The sequence below is a fragment of the Homalodisca vitripennis genome, unplaced genomic scaffold, assembly GCF_021130785.1.
Source record: "Homalodisca vitripennis isolate AUS2020 unplaced genomic scaffold, UT_GWSS_2.1 ScUCBcl_5520;HRSCAF=12276, whole genome shotgun sequence".
Classification (NCBI taxonomy): Eukaryota; Metazoa; Arthropoda; class Insecta; order Hemiptera; family Cicadellidae; genus Homalodisca; species Homalodisca vitripennis.
Genome location: NW_025781628.1, coordinates 1 through 18221, shown reverse-complemented (window position 1 = coordinate 18221; position 18221 = coordinate 1). Strand labels below are relative to the sequence as shown.

General features: G+C 31.9%; 1 protein-coding gene across 1 annotated transcript; it reads right to left on the bottom strand.

Moving 5' to 3' along the window:
* Nucleotides 1-15960: 15960 nt before the first annotated feature.
* Nucleotides 15961-17564, bottom strand: LOC124373423 (vacuolar protein sorting-associated protein 52 homolog). The gene is made up of 2 exons (XM_046831796.1): nucleotides 17459-17564; nucleotides 15961-16188 (listed from the first exon to the last, which is right to left on the bottom strand). The coding sequence occupies exons 1-2, from the start codon at nucleotides 17555-17557 to the stop codon at nucleotides 15976-15978; spliced, it is 312 nt and encodes a 103-aa protein (XP_046687752.1). The 5' UTR covers nucleotides 17558-17564; the 3' UTR covers nucleotides 15961-15975.
* Between the last annotated feature and the right edge of the window lie 657 nt (nucleotides 17565-18221).

Sequence of the window (18221 nt, the reverse complement as noted above, 5' to 3'; positions counted from 1 at the left end):
CATCACGCCTAAACATATTAAAAATTAATCTAGAGGAAATTCAACCTGATATTGTCGCAATATCTGAACATAAAATGACCGAAACAGAAATTACTTATTTAAATGTACAAAATTACAAAAAGTGTTCCTTTTTTAGTAGATGTCCATTCATTGGGGCGGTGGTGTATTGATATTAGTTAAAAATTGCATCAAGAGTAAAAAAGTATCAATTCCTGCCATACAAAATCTTTTGGTGGAGAAAGAATTTGAATGCTGTTTATCAGAAATAACTGTAAACACATTTTCATTTATCTTGGTATGTATATACAGATCCCCCCAACAATGCTTACTTGAATCTTTTTTTTATAAATTTGATTTCCTTTGTGATTTATTGTGCAAAAAATACAAAAAATATCCTTATTGCAGGTGACCTTAAACATAAATGTTTTGAATAAGGATAAAACTTATAATGCCTTTGTTAATATTTTACGTTCTTATGATCTCGAGTATAAAGTAGATTTTCCTACCCGAGTTACATCAGAATCTGAAACTGCAATAGATAACTTTATCACTAACATTAAATGTAAAAAGTTAAAAATATCGGGAATAATAACACACTTATCAGACCATGATGGACAGTTGTTGGAAATTTATGGTTTGGAAAATGAGTTTGGTCATAAAACTAAAAAATACTGTAGGAAATTTACGAAGGCTAACACAGATTTATTTTTTAAACTTCTGGCACACGAAAATTGGTTAGATGTTTATCAAGCTACTGTTGAAACTAAATACAATGTTTTTTATTGTAAATTTGCTTATGCCTTTGAAACTAGCTTTCCCAAACTACTAACAATAGAAAAAAATAACAATGTTAAATGGATTTCAAATGATGTAAAAATTAAAAATGATGAAAATTGTGAAACTTGAAAAAGAGTAATAGATTGCTGAAAACCGAGTTTTTAAAACAGAAAATTAAACAGTTAAAAAGAGAAGTTAAATTGCAAATTGATAATGAAAAAAAAACAGTTTTTTGGATAATAAAATAATGAATTCTACAAATAAATCAAAATCTACATGGCAAATTATAAAATCTGAAGTTGACAAACACTACTAAAACAAATGAAAATATACATATTGTTGTAGAGGGCAAAACTGTATCAGAGCCAAACCTTGTCAGCAATATTTTTAATGATTATTTTGTAAATGCTGTAGATAATTTAGTAATTCCAAACAATCCAACCTAAAATTGTTAGTGAGTTGTCCTTTAAAACACAAAGTTCAAGAAAATTCACTTTTGAATCTGTTTAATGAAGATGCAGTAAAAAAAATTGTTATGACTTTTAAAAATAAATTTTCAACTGGTATTGATGATATTCCAATGGCTTTGGTAAAACAATCGTTCCCGCTCATCTCCAGGCCACTCACGCACATTATTAATTCATCATTAATTTCTGGTTTTTTCCCATGTCAATTAAAAATTGCTAAGGTAATACCTCTTCATAAAAAAGGAAACACAAATGACCCATCAAGTTTCAGACCTATATCATTGTTACCCGTATTCTCAAAGGTTTATGAAAAAGTAGTTTATAACCAGCTTATGAAATATTTGGAACTAAATCAGTTACTTGATAACGAGCAACATGGTTTTCGACCAGGCAGATCCACAGCTACAGCAAGTGTTAAATTTATTGAATCGATTATAGACTCAATTGACAGAAATGAAAAAGTTATTGGAATTTTTCTTGATCTTACCAAAGCATTCGACAGTGTGTCACATGATGGGTTGCTTAATGTCCTTAGTGATTTTAATATAAAAGGCAAGGAATACAATTGGTTTAGGTCATATTTGAAGAATAGACAGCAGTGTACTCAAATCCAACACATTTTAAACTATGCTGGAAGTCAATATAATTACATTAGAACCTATTTTTCAAAATTTAAAATAGTTAAACATGGCGTTCCTCAAGGTTTCTATCCTGGGCCCTCTTTTATTTCTCTGTTATTTAAAGGGGCTCCCTGGGACGGTTCCAGGTGGAGGCTCAATATGCCTTTATGCTGATGATGCAAGTATTACGGTTTCAGGTAATAAACAGGAAGACATTGAGCTTTTGTCTTTTTTAAACCTTTTAACTGTTAAAGATTTCCTGAGTTCCAAGAATCTCTTGCTAAACCCAAATAAATCAAATTTTGTATCGTTCAGTACTAAACAATCAAGATTACAATTTGAGCCTAACATATATTTAGAAAATTCAAAATTGAATCAAGTAGACAATACAAAGTTTCTTGGAATAATATTAGATCGGAATTTTGGGTTGGGAGAAACATGTTGATTATGTGGTAAAAAAAATGTCCTCCGGTCTATTTGCTTTACGCCAAATGTCAAGGGTGTGTAGCATTGAGACATTGAAAGCCATCTACTTTGCTATGGTAAATTTCCCATATGTCTTACAATATAGGAATATACGGAGCCACAACTAAAAGAAATCTGGACAGAATCTTATTACAACAAAAAAAAGCTCTAAGAATAATTTTTAACCTAAAACAAAGAGATACAGTGAAACCATACTTTTCTCAACTTCAAATTTTAACTGTATATGATCTATACATTTATGAAACTGTTTTATACGTAAAAAAATACAACAACCCAATTAGTATTTTAAATCATCATGATCATAATTTAAGACGTAGCAGATATGTGGAACAACATAGGCTGAAGTTTTATGAAAAGAAAACTGGTTTCATTGGCACAAAATTTTTGTTTAACCTTCCTCTCAATATTCAAAATGAGCAAAATTATGAAAAATTCAAAAAACTACTTAAAAATTATTTATTAACATTATCCTTGTATTCTTTTGAAGACTTTTTTTGTTTCAATATGTAAGTAACATTTAAGTATTGTTGGGTAATGTTTAGAAATGTATAAAATCCCCTTAAGGGCAGTCTGACATGAAAAAAAATTTTTTTTGGGGAATTTTGGTTTTTTATTTATTAATATTCTTTAGAATTTTCTCTTTAAAATGGTATATAATATACCTTATTACTATAATATTAACCTTATATAAAAAATATATATATATAAAGGCTTGCAACTGTTGTTTGGCGTTGAGCACCACTCCTTATAGTAAACAACAATCTATAAAATAGATATTAATTGGTTTTGTTATGTTGGTACTGTTTTGCTTTTAGTCTGGTTTTTAGCTGATATCACACACTGTCAGCAATATGACAGATGTCATCTGTTGTTATTATTTTATGTTGGAGGTTATTGTGAAGTTTTGAAATACTGTGTTTTGTGATTTGCAAGTTTCCCTGTTGTTTTTATTTGTAAAGGAGTTTATTGTAATTGAATGTAGATTAAAATGGGTAATAAGAAGAGAGTAGGAACTAAGAAACTATGTTACAAGAAGAAGACTGTTGTTCGTAGCAAGAAAACAGTAGTAACTTCAGGTAATGAAGAGGATAGGCCTAGAACACCCAAAGTTGTTTCCACATCCAATGAGAAATTGAGCCCTAACCTAGCCTGCTATGATAATTCAACTGATACCTTACAGTATGACATAGTAAACATTGTACAGCTAGAATCAGTTTTGAAAGATGTTGCAGTGTGTAGGGTTTGTCATGGCAACCTATCATTTAGTCGAAAACCATTAGCAGGGCTCGCAGTACAAATTTCCGTCTCCTGTAGCTGTGGCATGACAAAAGCTTTTGACAACTGTCCCAAAGCAACAGATATTAGGCCTAGGCCTATTGAGGCACCAAGCAAAAGTTCACAATGCTACTATGACTTGAACCTAAGGTTAGTATACGGCTTGCGTGTAATAGGAAAGGGCTATACTGCTGCCCAAACTCTTTGCGGCATGATGAATTTACCCGCTCCGCCCAGCAAGTTCAATCAACATGAACAGTTTTTGTCCAGCCATGTAGAAAGTGTGTGTGAAAACTCTATGAAGAGAGCAGTGACAGAAGCAGTTATTGAAAATGGAAATTCTAATGACTTATGTGTTGCGGTTGACGGAAGCTGGCAAAAGCGAGGCCACACCTCGCTAAATGGCGTTGTCACAATTACTTCAGCAGATACGGGTAAAGTAATAGATATTTATTCAATGTCAAAATACTGTAACTGCCCTCAGAGAACAAGCAACCAACACTTAGAAATATGCAAGGCAAATTATGTAGGTAGCAGTGGAGGTATGGAAGCTGAAGGTGCGACTGCAATGTTCAAAAGATCCGAGACTAAATACGGTGTTCGCTATGTGGAGTACCTTGGAGATGGTGACTCCAATGGCTATGCAGCAGTTGTGGCAGAAGCACCATAATGGCCCAGATGTGTCCATTCAGAAGTTGGAATGTGTAGGACACGTCCAGAAGAGGATGGGGACAAGAATAAGGGACTTTATCATGAAAAATAAAGGCTTGAAGCTTTCTGACGGAAAATCTCTTTCTGGGAAAGGTAAGGCTAACAGGGAAGGCGATCCAACAAATCCAAATATACTATGGACTAGCCATCCGTAGGAATACACACAGCGTGGAAGCCATGAGGCGAGCAGTTTGGGCGTTGTACTGTCATGTTCAGTCTACTAACGATACGCCTTTACATATTTTAATGCCCAGACAACCCGAAGACACATGGTGTAAGTATAACAAAGCCGCCAAAGAAAAAACTAAATATGACCACAGCCAGCATTTTCACCTCTCACCTGTTCTAATGAAAGCAATCAAACCTATTTTTAAATCTTTGTGCAGCCTAGAACTACTCAGAAAATGTCTCAAAGGAAAATCTCAAAATCCTAATGAGTCTATGAATAATGTCATTTGGGCTCGGCTCCCTAAACGCACCTTTGTTACACTAGGTGCTCTTAGGCTAGGTGTCTATGAGGCAGTCCTATCATTCAATGATGGGTACAGCTCCAAAGTGAAAGTTTTAGAGCACATTGGGCTAGAACCAGGACTGAATATGCGGTTAGCTTTAAAACGTCTCGACACCCAGCGGATTCGCAAAGCAGATAAAGCGGCTACCGACATTGAAAAAAAAAATCAGGCAATCAAGGACTTTAGCCAAAAGGAAGCTGGAGGATCTGTATCAAGAAGCAGAGGATCCAGACAACCCTTCCTACAGTGCAGGCCATCATTAAACCAAGGTATGAGTCCAAAATATGCTACCTTCTTGCTTTTTCTTGATTTGCCGAAACTTGTTATTTTTTAACTTTTGGGGCCCTATAACTCAAAAACTACTAGGCCTACCCCAGTCAAATTTTTATACAGTATTCTACTTACTATTGCCTAGTTCCCCTCATGGGAATTTTATAAATATCTCTTGTCAATGAGGCACAGTAAACATTTTTACTTATAAAAAAGTTAGTTAAAAACAATAAATTATAAAAAAATTATAACTTTTTAATTTTTTTTTCAAATTTAAAAACCTCATGATAAGACCTAGATTATAAGCTATTTAATAAGTAAAATAAAAATCAGGACTCTATCTATAACCATTACAGAGATATAGGTTCCCAAGTTAACATTATGTTCTTATGGAGGTCGGACTGCCCTTAAATTACCTAATAATTACCTTAACTAATAACTGTCTTGATTTAAAAATTGTTTTAACTTACTCTGTAGAAGGCTACATAGCCAAATCTTACTTTTTCAGTGAGTGTCAAACTGATTTTTATGTTTTAATATAGCAATTATAAATTTATATTGAGATTTATTGTGACGCTATTCTTGTAATCTGTTACATGGCTGAATAAAGAAATTTTGAATTTGAATTTGAATAAAGGGATTTATTTTATGTATTCTGACAGCATATTTTTGCATTTATGAAATTATAATAAAAGTATATATAATCTTAAAATTGAATAATATATAACTGCTTTATTTGAGGTAGTTTTAAAATACTTTTTCACATGAATTTGTGTTTTTTTAACTACATAGGAAAAATAAAAATTGATTTTATTACTCTAGAGAAATATGTATTAAGAAAATGTTATTTCTAATGTAAAACTGATTAAAAAAATGTTTAGGACAGATCTGCAGCACAAAAATACTTTTAGTTTACCCTTTAATTGCATGTATTTGAAATGGTTTTATGAAATAATTTATGCTCTTTTTTACATTATATCTTGATTGTGGGCAACTTTTCAATGTTTAGAATTTTATTCAAATTATTAATTCTGGCATCATGTAAATAATCATTAAAACTAGAACTATTATTCAAAATTATAAAACAAATTCCATTTATTTCTCATAAAGAATATTTCAGATTTGACAATTTATATTAAATAATTTCCGTACATTTTGTGTCATACTCTGAAATTTTCTATAAAATTATGGCTTCTACATAATTTTAGCCTATCGAATCTTCTTGTTCTGAAAGATTAAAGGTTTTTTACTTTTGCAAAATTCTGTTGTCTGTGAACTGTTTCTCCTAACATATCTGGGCAAAAACAAATCATTCAGTTCATTCGGATTGTTTTGCATTCAAGAATTGAACATGTTAGTCTGAACTGTCATCATCATCTCACAGTGTCAAAACTGTTAGTTTAGATGATAAATTTGTGCAAACCTGATGGAATGACTCTGAAAGGTTTGATATGTTAATATACTTTTTAATACATTCAAATATTTAAAAACTCCATCATCTTGACAAAAAAATAATTGTTTTAAGCATATAAATTTGTTTGTTAAAACGTGAACTTGATTTAGTTACAATCAATCAGAAATTATGTGTAACATATTTAATTATGATCGTTTAATGTTGTTATTGTATACTTCTATAACTTTTGCAAATACAAACATGTTAGAAATTACCGTACCACAATAAAACTCTTTTTTGGTTTGCTCTAAGATGATATACACAAATAAGATATAACCGTTTGTACCAGATTTGGAGTGGCCGCTCATTTTGAAATTTGTAGAGTTATCAAAAATTGAGTTAGGAAAAAAGTTGCTTGAAAAAACCCATGAAAACTTTTATATGTTATAAAATAGGAGAGATAAAAATGCAAATGACCACAATTAGTTGAGAATACCTAATAAACTCGTTTATGCAATATGCAATCATAGCCTTTGTACCAAGCTTAGTCAAAGTCAAAGTCAAAGTCAAATACTTTTATTGCCATTGATCATTACAATGAAATAGGCACAGTCACATTTATACATTAAAAACAGGCTATTAAATAAGATACATAAATAAGACATTTCATGAATGAACAATTAGACAGATAAATAGGCTACTTATGCTTAAAAGATAAGGCAAACATCAGTTTGTAAAAACTCCTCTACAGAATAAAATGGATTATTCTGTAACCAGGTGGTCAATTTGTGCTTAAAATTAGATAATGGAGTGTCATGAGCCGAAACGTGTAATTTGTTAAAAAATTTGACACAATTTACCTGATGTGAGGAGCCTGTTTTTGATAGGCGATGCTGCGGCAAGTCAAGCTTATGCTGAATCTAGTCAAATGGCAATGAAAATGCTGCCTAGTGAAAAATGAATGTATTTAATATGTACAGCAGTTACCGTGATACAATTATTTCCACAATTTACTAGTTCTATACCATTTTAAAGTATGGCCATGGCTATTCCTTTTCAAAATTCTAACGGTAACCATTTTGAAACCTTATGAGACATTGAAATATATGAAAAAAAATAAAAGTTCACAGTGTGAAGTAAAAAAATTTAAATAATAGAAATGTTGCAGAAACAACAGTAAACATTATAATAGACCAGGTATATACACTCTTCTTCAGGTGTCAGATTTTTATAACAAACGATTAAGCGTGCAAAAAAAAGAAACATTAAACTTACAACTGTTGTTACAAATAACGGTAGTAAATGTCCGTAACGCCGTTATCCTTCCATAATAAACCTGCATCATGACTTGTCCAACCTCAGGTGCTTCTTATTATTTAGTTAAACTTGTAACGTTATATTTTTAAACAATATTTTATCTGTCATGAATTGAATAGTTATAAATGTGTTTTACAGCTATATTCATGTAAATATAACGTAACCGTGCCTTTTAAAGTAGAAATGTTTAGCATTAGTGAATAAAACTAAACCTAGTTAGTTGATGTACTTTTAAAAAAATGTTCGAAGACTGGTTTAAAAATTCTTGTACTATTTGGAATTTTAAGCTTGGTAGTCATTTCCCCTGTAGAAACGCCTCTCAAAGAGGTTGGAAAATGTAACTTAAAGAGGTTATATTCTATTTATAATATATATACGGTTAATTAAATGTGTTTTAAATTATTTTTATATTGCCCTCAATAAATGTGTGTACACCACTATTTTGTAAAATTTACACCAATAAAAGGTTTATTATATACAATATTATAATTTGTGATAGACAAAACTGCATTGTATAAATTAAGTTTTAAAATAAAAAACTTGTTTGTAAATTGAAGTCAGTTTTACAGTTATTTCTAAATTACCTATAGCTTACATGTTTCCTCTTTGTTTTAACGTTGCCATAAAATTAAGTTATAGGTTGTATATGGAACTATTCAAATGCAATATATTTTTCTGATGCATTATTTCATTTGGTTCTCATTTCATCTCTTAACGTCTTCTCCAATAATAGGAATGGAATACATGACCACTTGTATTGACAGCCAAAACCTCACCCTTAGGTGATGTAGGGAATATTGTTTTTGAATTTTATATGATAATAAAATTTGTTATCATAAAAAAAAAAATATCAAAGCCTTTTAAACCCCCAGCCGTTACATCAAGTGATGTGCCAAAAATGCCAAGCCATTTCTGGAGAAAATGTAAAAAACTCATACTTGATTATTTTTTAAACATATCAAGCTAATTATTTTTTAGTTTTACTTCTTATTAAATGCAGTTCACAAAAAATATGAGAGAAACAAAATAATATGTTGAATTTTTTTGTTTATATGTATTTGTAAATATACATATACTCGTAATTGCCATTGCCATTTTTGTGCAAGTAAATGAAAGACTAGCTTTGAAAAATCATACTACTTAACATAAAAAGTTTATGTTAAATTTATTTCTCATAAAATAATTAAAACTGTTTATAGCCTATATTTAAAAAACTTTTTAATATAATATTTACACATCTAGAATATGTTTTCAGAGATGTCAAGATAGCTATCACTCAAATCGTCGTCAATGCCCCACATCCACACCACTTGCAACTAAGTTAGTAATTGGTGTATTTTCGATTACGGGGAGACTTGAAACAATTCGTTTTACTCATTTTCAGATAAAATAAGTAACAATCTCATATTTAACTGTCGTACTTTAAACTGTTTTAACCTAATAACATTATACAAAGTGGAATATTCACAACGTAGTGAAATTCAGCTGCATGCCACAATCAGCAGAAGCTGAGATGAATAGCAATTTCTTAATCACAGGCTGACAAAATACGAAGTCAAAACTTTACAGACAATTATATTTTGATGCAATACATCATTTTACACAAGTCTGTGGAATTTCAAAGCATTTGGTAGAATAGGTGGTTATTAAATAATAAAAAGTTCATGTCTGCACTATATGGACATCGGGGTTAAAAGGGTTAAATACAAGAAAGTAGGAACAACTAATTGCAGAAAGCAAAGTACGGATCGCTAACATGTTGTACTTTGTGTATATAAAGGCATAGATAGATGGCCAAATTATCATGCCTTTGTCAATAGTATTTTGCTTTCAGTTTGTATTTGTCTTGATTTTTTTACAAAAATGCATACATTACATGTATGATAGCGAAATATGCCCTAAAATATTGCTTTGTACAGATGTTTCATTTTGTACATAACTTTTGTAATTGTTTTAAAAATGCCATTAAAGGGCACCAATCTTTTGCTTTGAAGGTCACTGATTGGTCAATATGTCTCAGTAGTAGACACCCTGGACTTAAATGACCAAGCAAGCCTTTCAGGGTTGCTACGTCCCTGACATTCATGAATGTGTGGTTCAATCGTTTTAAAAGTGGCAGTGATCGTTTATTGAAAGTGATCAGCATTCTAGTTAGTCTTGAGACAATTTATTAACAGAGTGCGAGAGGTTGCCGAAATTCTGTCCAACAAGTGATTGCAAAATTCACCCCAAAATTGCTCAAGACTTGCATGAAATCAAGACCACCCTCTGGTGATGAGTCTGTTTGTGACTAAAATCTGGAAACAAAAGCCTTATCATCAGCCTGTATCAAACCTGGAACCCAGAACCCAAAAAGCACAGCAAAATCACAGTGTTTTTTTGGACACAGAGGTGTAGTACATATGCTCCAGAGGACCACATTATCACCGAGGAGTTTACTACCTTGAAGTTTTGGGACATCCCAGGAATGCAGTATGGTGAGACATTCTGAATTGTGGGCCAATGGAGACTAGATGCTTGACCACGATAATGCGCTGACTCATTCCTCTCATACGATTCAACAGTTTTTTGGCCAAACACCACAAGAACCAAGTACCACATCCTCCATCCAAATATGTGTCACTTCTGGTTGTTACCAAGAAATCTCCGCTTAATCAAATTTCAAACAGTTGAAGAGGTCAAACTGAATTTGACAGTGAAGCAAAAATTGACATCAAAGGTGGACTTTACAACTTTTTTCTCAAAGTGGGAGGATTGTTTTGAACAAATGCATCATATCCAATAGATTACTTTGAAAAAGGCTTAAGTTCGGTTTGCGATCAGTAAGCTGATTTTTTTCAGTAATATAAAAATAGCGGATACTTTCCGGAAAATCCTTGTACATCACTGTAACAGACAATTGCAGGAAGAATAAAATAAGAAATATCAGGTGTTTTTTATATATTTAATTAGTTTAAGATGACTTTAGTTTGCAGACAATCAACAACGGAGGAAACACATTAACATAACAATATTTATAAATAAAATCTAATGAACTCATGAACGTATAACAATATCTATACTAAATTTACAAAGTCGGTCAACATGACAGTGTTAAAAAGCACAACAGCCAATCACTAATGTGAGTTAAAAAATCAATATTACAAAATAATATAAACACCATCTTGCATTGTTTTCACTTAATTTTTTTGTCATTCTCATTTCAGACGAGGGTGTAGACATGATCAATAAAATTTACTCCGCTATATTGAACATGAAGGCTCACAAAATTGTGAAGGCTCAATATTTTTCTCTGCCTATTCTATTTTTTTTTAGGATCCTCTGATTTGAAAGAACACATGAAAGTACACATATTTAGAAATTTTTGAGTGAACTGTTATCTTTTTCAACCAATAGAGAGGATTCTAGTGTCTGTACTACACTTTGGGTTAGTCACTTGTTGGTAGCTTTCCCCAGTTTCCATAGTTATATAACATAGTACCTATACATTATCAACAGTTATAAAGTGATAACAGTGTCTAGAAAAAGTGAATTGGCAACACTGCTTCCCACAGTGTCACTGCAACCCAAAGTGGACAAACAACTAAAATACTCTCTAGGTGTTGAGAAAGATTGCAGTCCATTTGAAAATTTCGAAATATGTGTACCTTCATGTGTCTTTGTGTTCTTTTTAAATCAGTGAACCCTAGAAGGTAGTTACCAATAAAATCCTTGTCTTATAGCCCTTTTAATTTAAACTTATTTAACAGAACATTCCTTCTTTGCGTATGAATTCCATATTTTATTGATCTGTCTATAAATACCAGTAAAATATATTCGCAGTATCAAATATTTTTATAGAACGTGAGCCGTGTTCATTAATTTTGTACACCTCATGATGTAATAGGTACCGAGTTGACGTTTACAGGAATGTACAATTTCATCTTCCACTTTACAATCACAGTCACTGTACACCAGCGTGCTACAAACCCGCGGCAGATGCTGGAATGCTAGAAGTTGGTTCTTGTACTTCTTGATCTTCCACCATGATGTGGTGGATGTTGGTGAGCTGTGCCTTGGCGTTGGGCGTGAGCAGCTTGCTGAAACCGGGTTGTAGTACTGGACCAGCTGAGTCAACGCTAGCTGCAGCAGCGTAGAAGCCGGTCACCAGACTGGGGAACGATTTCAGTACTTCCTCCTGGAGTGTCTCCAGTGACTTCTTCCAGGTGCTGGAGAATGACTGGACTAGTTGCCAGTGATTTACCTGTTCAAATCATCATGAGTTCATTATTGGGTATGACCAAAATAATCGGATCTTTTATTGTGTGCTGTGATTGTCTTCAAACATGATGCTAAACTGTTAAGCTGTATGTGCAAAACAATATTGTCTGCATTACATTTAAAGTGCCAGACCTACACACACGTCTATACCTGTTGTGCCAGCCACTTTTGTCCAAAATTTACCCTTTTTCTTTTAAAATTTCTGGTTGCACTATTTAAAAATATATATAATACATTTTTTTTTTTGAACGAGGCCAAACTAAAATAATATTGTAAAATGTGCTGTTTTTACTAATTACTATTTTAAAAATAAGTTCTAATTGCTTCGATTGCTTAGAATTAAATTATAAATTGTTGCAATAAAATCTTTGTTTTTTTATTTTAAAAAAATAAATAAAAGTGCAAAAAAGGACTAACACATTTTTTACAAATTCTAGGGTGTACGATTTTTTATCAGTGATAAACAGATTTGATATTGCAAAAAATACCAGGCCTAAAATGCATATTTTGTAGCATTTTTGTTAAAAACACAATTCATTTAAGTAAGAATTTAATACTCTTAGGTTATTATGCTACTTAGCTAAATATTTATATATTTACATACATGCAAGCCTTACAATATACCAGAGTTAAAGAAATGAATAGAAAAACTTCAACCTCAGCCTCCCCACCATTTTTCTATTTTTAAATTGTTTTATTCAAAATCATAATACATTTTAATTATGTAAAGGACAAAATAGCCTTTAACAAAATCTTTAATGTAAAGGAAAACTTGATTATAAACATCAAATTCATTCATGGCAACAAAATTGCATACTAAGGAAACTATGATTTTTTTTAAAGGAATATCTGAAGTGAGGGCTAAATTAACGTTTTTAAAAATGTTTTTTTGAATATTGTTGTACATATTGTTTTTTTCTTTTTAATTTAACATCAAAGTTTCATTAGCTTCTTCTGAAAATGCCTCTGCAATTCTCTTTATAAAGTGCCTGAAAGCTGGTTGGATTTATGCTTTTTTTATTTCTGTGTGTTGAACATAAAATAAATCATTTACAAACGAATAACTCCCTCTTATAATGTTGATAGCGAAAGAAGGTACGAGGTTTTTGGTGCATTTGAACTAAATTACTTACAAAATTCATAACTTAGGAACTTATGATCCTATTAAGATCAAATTATATACAATATACGATTTTCATACAAGTGTACTGTTTTGATGTGTGTAGTTTTTAGGATTATATGGACAAAAAGGTTGTTATTAAATTACCATCTTGATCCGGATTGTCTAATAAATTTTGGACAATAATCACATTATAAAGCTTTAAAAAAGTCTTTATATTGGGCATGTAATATTGTAAACCACTATATTATTTATTGTTTAACGGCAGAATTTGTTAATTTACCACAGTCAGTGACTGATCTTTGGATGTGCAACAGCTAGAGACTACTGAAAGTAAACACCGCTCTCCTGATAAATAATAATAAAATTGGAAAATTAAAACTTCAATTATTGTAAATTAATTTATGTAATTTTGAACGTATTGTGGTTTTCTACAACCACACTTACACAATTTTAAATAAATTTTTGTTAATTTTTAATTTTCATTTTTAATAAACTTTTTTTAATCTAGGACAACCTCAAACAAAAACGTTCAAATAAGTCTAGCTGAAAAAAACTGATCAAAACTCAAACACACACCTCTTTAAACACCTGCCATAATGTGTTATTTAAAAGTTATAGCGACAAAACTTCCATCTATACTTACTTTCTTGTTTCTTTAACTGGTCACCCTGACCCTTTTCCACAAGGGATTCTCCCTCCTTCACAAACTGCTAATAACTCCTCCAAAGTATGGACTGAGAATCTCCTCGACGTACTCTGTACTCCGGCTGTTCAGCTGTTCTCGGAAGCTGTCCATCTCCTTCGAGCTATCTCGCGTCCTCGTCCTGCAGTAAATTAATCAAGCAAGTATACAAATAACAATCATTTAAAATCAGAGCACTAACTTCCCACAGACATTCTTCTATTACCAAATAAAAGGAAAAGTGAAGTTATGTGGTGAAGATGAGTTGCCACAATTACCATCACCCATTTAGTCATCTTGTTCTTCGTGATACGTACTAATCCACTCACTCGTTCATTTAAATGTCAGTTTTTTTCTTTCAGTGTTAATTGCGACGGTCAACCCCGGAGGTCCGTAAAATAAGTATTAAAATCGTGGTTATTACGGTTACGACTGCCTAACCATCTAAGTGGCCTCGTCCCTAACACAGCCCAGCTTTTATGATTTGCCAATTACTACAAATAATGTGTGAAATTATATTATTTAGTTTTGACTTGGATACAGTTACTTACATAATTACAACCACACAATTACGTACCAATTTTTCAATTGAATTAATTTGTCCTATCTAAATTCGACACTTGACCTGTTCACTTCTGGCCTTTCCGGAAAATATATCACTGTTGTATCATAAATCATCCCTAGAAATAAATCATCAATTGGCCAGTCCTACACCCTACCAACACCTCTCTCGCTCGCCCTAATAATAATTCACACCATATATTACTTTGGTGCCCTAAATAATTCTATCTTATACTAATACTCGTCAGCCCTGAAGTATGGCTGGTCCTGTCTAAACACTGACTGGCGTGGTTTCATTCCACGTTTGTTTTGGTCACCGTGACCAATGACCGCGCTCCCTGGTTTTCACCGAAGTATCACGAAAAAATTCAGCCTTGAAAGAATAATAAACGACCCACGGTAATCTGTTATTGTCTGACTATCCGAGTGGGACGTACGGTACAGTATCTACAGTAAAGTGTACGTTAAACATGTTCAACAAATGATCAAAAAGAAGCAATTTGACAGAAACAGCAGCCATAATGGGATAAAATTTAATGGAAGTGATGAAACAAAAACTTTTAATGTGATAATAAAGAAGTTTAATGTGCTTATATAAAAGACATTATTTGTGTTTAATTTTTCTACATGATTGTTTAATAATTTTTTAATGCACAGTTCATATATTAAAATTATTATATGTTCACTATCTTGGTAAATGTTACGCATTGCAAAAGCTCTGGCAAACACACTATATTTTGTCTGATATTCTAGTAAAACGAATAAATTCTAGAACAAACCAATAGATAAACAATGTTAACTCTTCATATCTGGAGTAATGATTAATAGGATCATGAAGTTAATGATACCATCCGTTAACCCTTTGAGTACTAAGAGCAAACCTTTGTCCTTAGTGTTTTTCTATTGAGACTGCCGGGCCGATCCATCGGCCCATTGTAGTGTCAGTAATAAAGGTCTACAAATTTATACAAACTGCGGATTTATGTAACACTTTGAGTGCGGATCCTGTAATTTTACAGAACGCCAAAATTTCCAAAGAATGCGGATTACATAATTTTACGGAACCAATGATTTTAATTTTATCATATTACGCAACCCCTAATTTTGTACGTAATCACAAATTACGTAATTGGATGTCTATTGTGTTGTTAGTAACAAAATTCTCCACTAGAACATGCTGTATTATATAAGCTTGTTTACAAAGCAACAGCTTTCCTTTATTTTAGAGCATACATTTTTTTTTTTTAATTTTGAACAAGTGATTCTACAGTTTTTTCTTTCTTAAAAAATGATGTGCCACACTTTATAAATATTATGAATTTTAGAATTTTTATGAAAGCTCAGTGGAACCCTGAAAATTACTGTGACTCTGTATAAATTGAAGAAAACATTTTGAGGGTTAAAATAATATCTTTTGTTCCTAATAAAATTATCGTTATTTTATTGATATATTATGTAAATTTATTTGGTTGTACAAGAGTAAGGTTAACTATAAATCTGTCAAAATACTACATAATTATGCTACTCACAATAAAGGATGGACAAGACCATGTCGTAGTTGTTGATGAGGAAGATGAGCTGCTCCTTACGTTGGGGAAAGATTGCCGCCATTCGCAGAACGAAACATTCCACCTCGTCCAGCAGCTGCGCAAGCAGTCGTGTCACCCTCTCGTCTGGGAAACTTTCACTGATCCCCACTACGGCCGCGCTGAACTCTGCATACCTCCGCGTAATCTACATCCAAGAAATTGTTACTAAATAAAATTTGCATTTTCCTTAGCAAGATTAGTAAATAGCACCACAATGACCAATTCTGGCTAAGAGAGCTTACACAAATTACACTGTAAAACCACTGAATTTTGGTCCTCTGAACAATACTTTAATAGTTCTTGCTTGATATTCACTGTAATACAAAAGACATTATAGTGATATTTTGTTGCAAATTAACTGAGTATGAATATTCTCTACACTTCAGAAATTAAAAAATATGTTTTTATACAACAACAAAATTTGAATTTTACAGTAAGAAAAGTATATTTGCACAAAGTAATTATTGCTGTAATGTGATGGCTCCTACCAACAGAACATATAATTACAGCTATGCCTCCGAATGTTACGTTATTTTCAGTAGCTTTTTGTGGGTACCCATGTATAAAAAAAACTATCATACTTTGCCAAAATTCAAATAAAAAAAAAACAAAATGTACAGTTTTAACACCTAGAAAATTAAAATAATGCTTATTTGGTATTTTATAAAGTTTCAATACATTTTTTGAATAAATACAAGGAAAAAGAGTTCTTTACTACCTCACACAAATACATTAATGATAATGTTGCTTACTCTAGTAGACCCTAGGTACATTGATGGTTTTAGCCGTTAGTACTCAACAGGTTATTAAAAGGTTTCCCTCCCAAATCCTGCTCTCTGGAATCCTTTCACACACATTTTTCAAACTGGTATTGAGGATATTTGCCCAAATACGCTGCTTGAAAACAATTCCAATCCTCACAATAATTGTGCGAATTTTGAATGACTCTTGATGAGGTCTTAGGAGCTGTTAAGAGATTTAATAGTCAGGATATTTATGATATATCTAATAATGTAATGAAAAATATTATTTATTGATTTTTTTCATGTGTTAACTAATTGTATAAACTTTTGCTTTAATTAAGGAGTATTTACAACTATTTTAAAATGTTCAAAGGACTGTCCCATTTATAACAATGGTCTAGGAGGTAGACCTGTGTGCAATAGGCCTGCCTTATTGATTCCAGTGTTATCTAAAGCATTAGAAGTTTTAGTATATGACCAACTAAGTAGTTTCCTGGATAGCATTCTTTGTATAACTCATGGTTAATGGAAAGGGTAAAACTTTTGTTGAGGCAATAGAGCAAATAATAAGTGATGTTCTCACAGCTTTTGAAAATAAAACTGCTTGGGCCATCTGTGTGAGCTTTTTAAGCTTTTTATTTTGCCAGAGATATTGTTGGGGGAAATACTCACATAATGGGGCTTAGTTTCCTTGCTGAATTTGGTCGGATCACAGTCCTTCACACTTTGGATGTTGAGGCGGAAAACATATTCAAACCTAAAACACACCATAACAAGCTTGGATGACTAAAGCATACAAATTTTACTGAAACTGGCTGAAAAAGAAAAAACACCTGTTGTATATTTTTGATTATTTATATCTAAATTTATTAGTACTCTGCATGGTGAAAATATTTCTTTTAATCAGTTCAGGTCTGATGCTTTTCTTCTTAATCATTTGTGAAAAATTGTCCAGTGGAAACTTATAGAGAGAAAATTGGAAAACTAAAACCTTAGAACACAGACAGATGATTATGAATAATACAAAAAAGGGAAAATATGTGTATTGATTTGATACACTTTTCAAAGATATTAAATCTCATAGCTTATTATGAAAAATTTCATTGGGATAGACTAGACATTAATTGAGAACAATATTGTTGGAATAAATGGCACAATTAAGAACAAAAAAACCGTAGGATGGTAAACATTCATAGTTATTTTTAATCGTAGCTAACTGATTAAGAATGCAAGTAAATAATGATTTTACTGATCAATACCTGGAAAATGTAAAAAGAGGAAGATTTTCAACTGACAAAATTCTAGTATTGGATTGTTTACGTATTCACTGAAAGAAAACTACCTCATCTGAAAGATTTTTAATTTTATCGAGTTTAATTTATTTTAACATTACTAAATAATCAAAATCACGTTGTTGACAAGAATTGCAATTTTG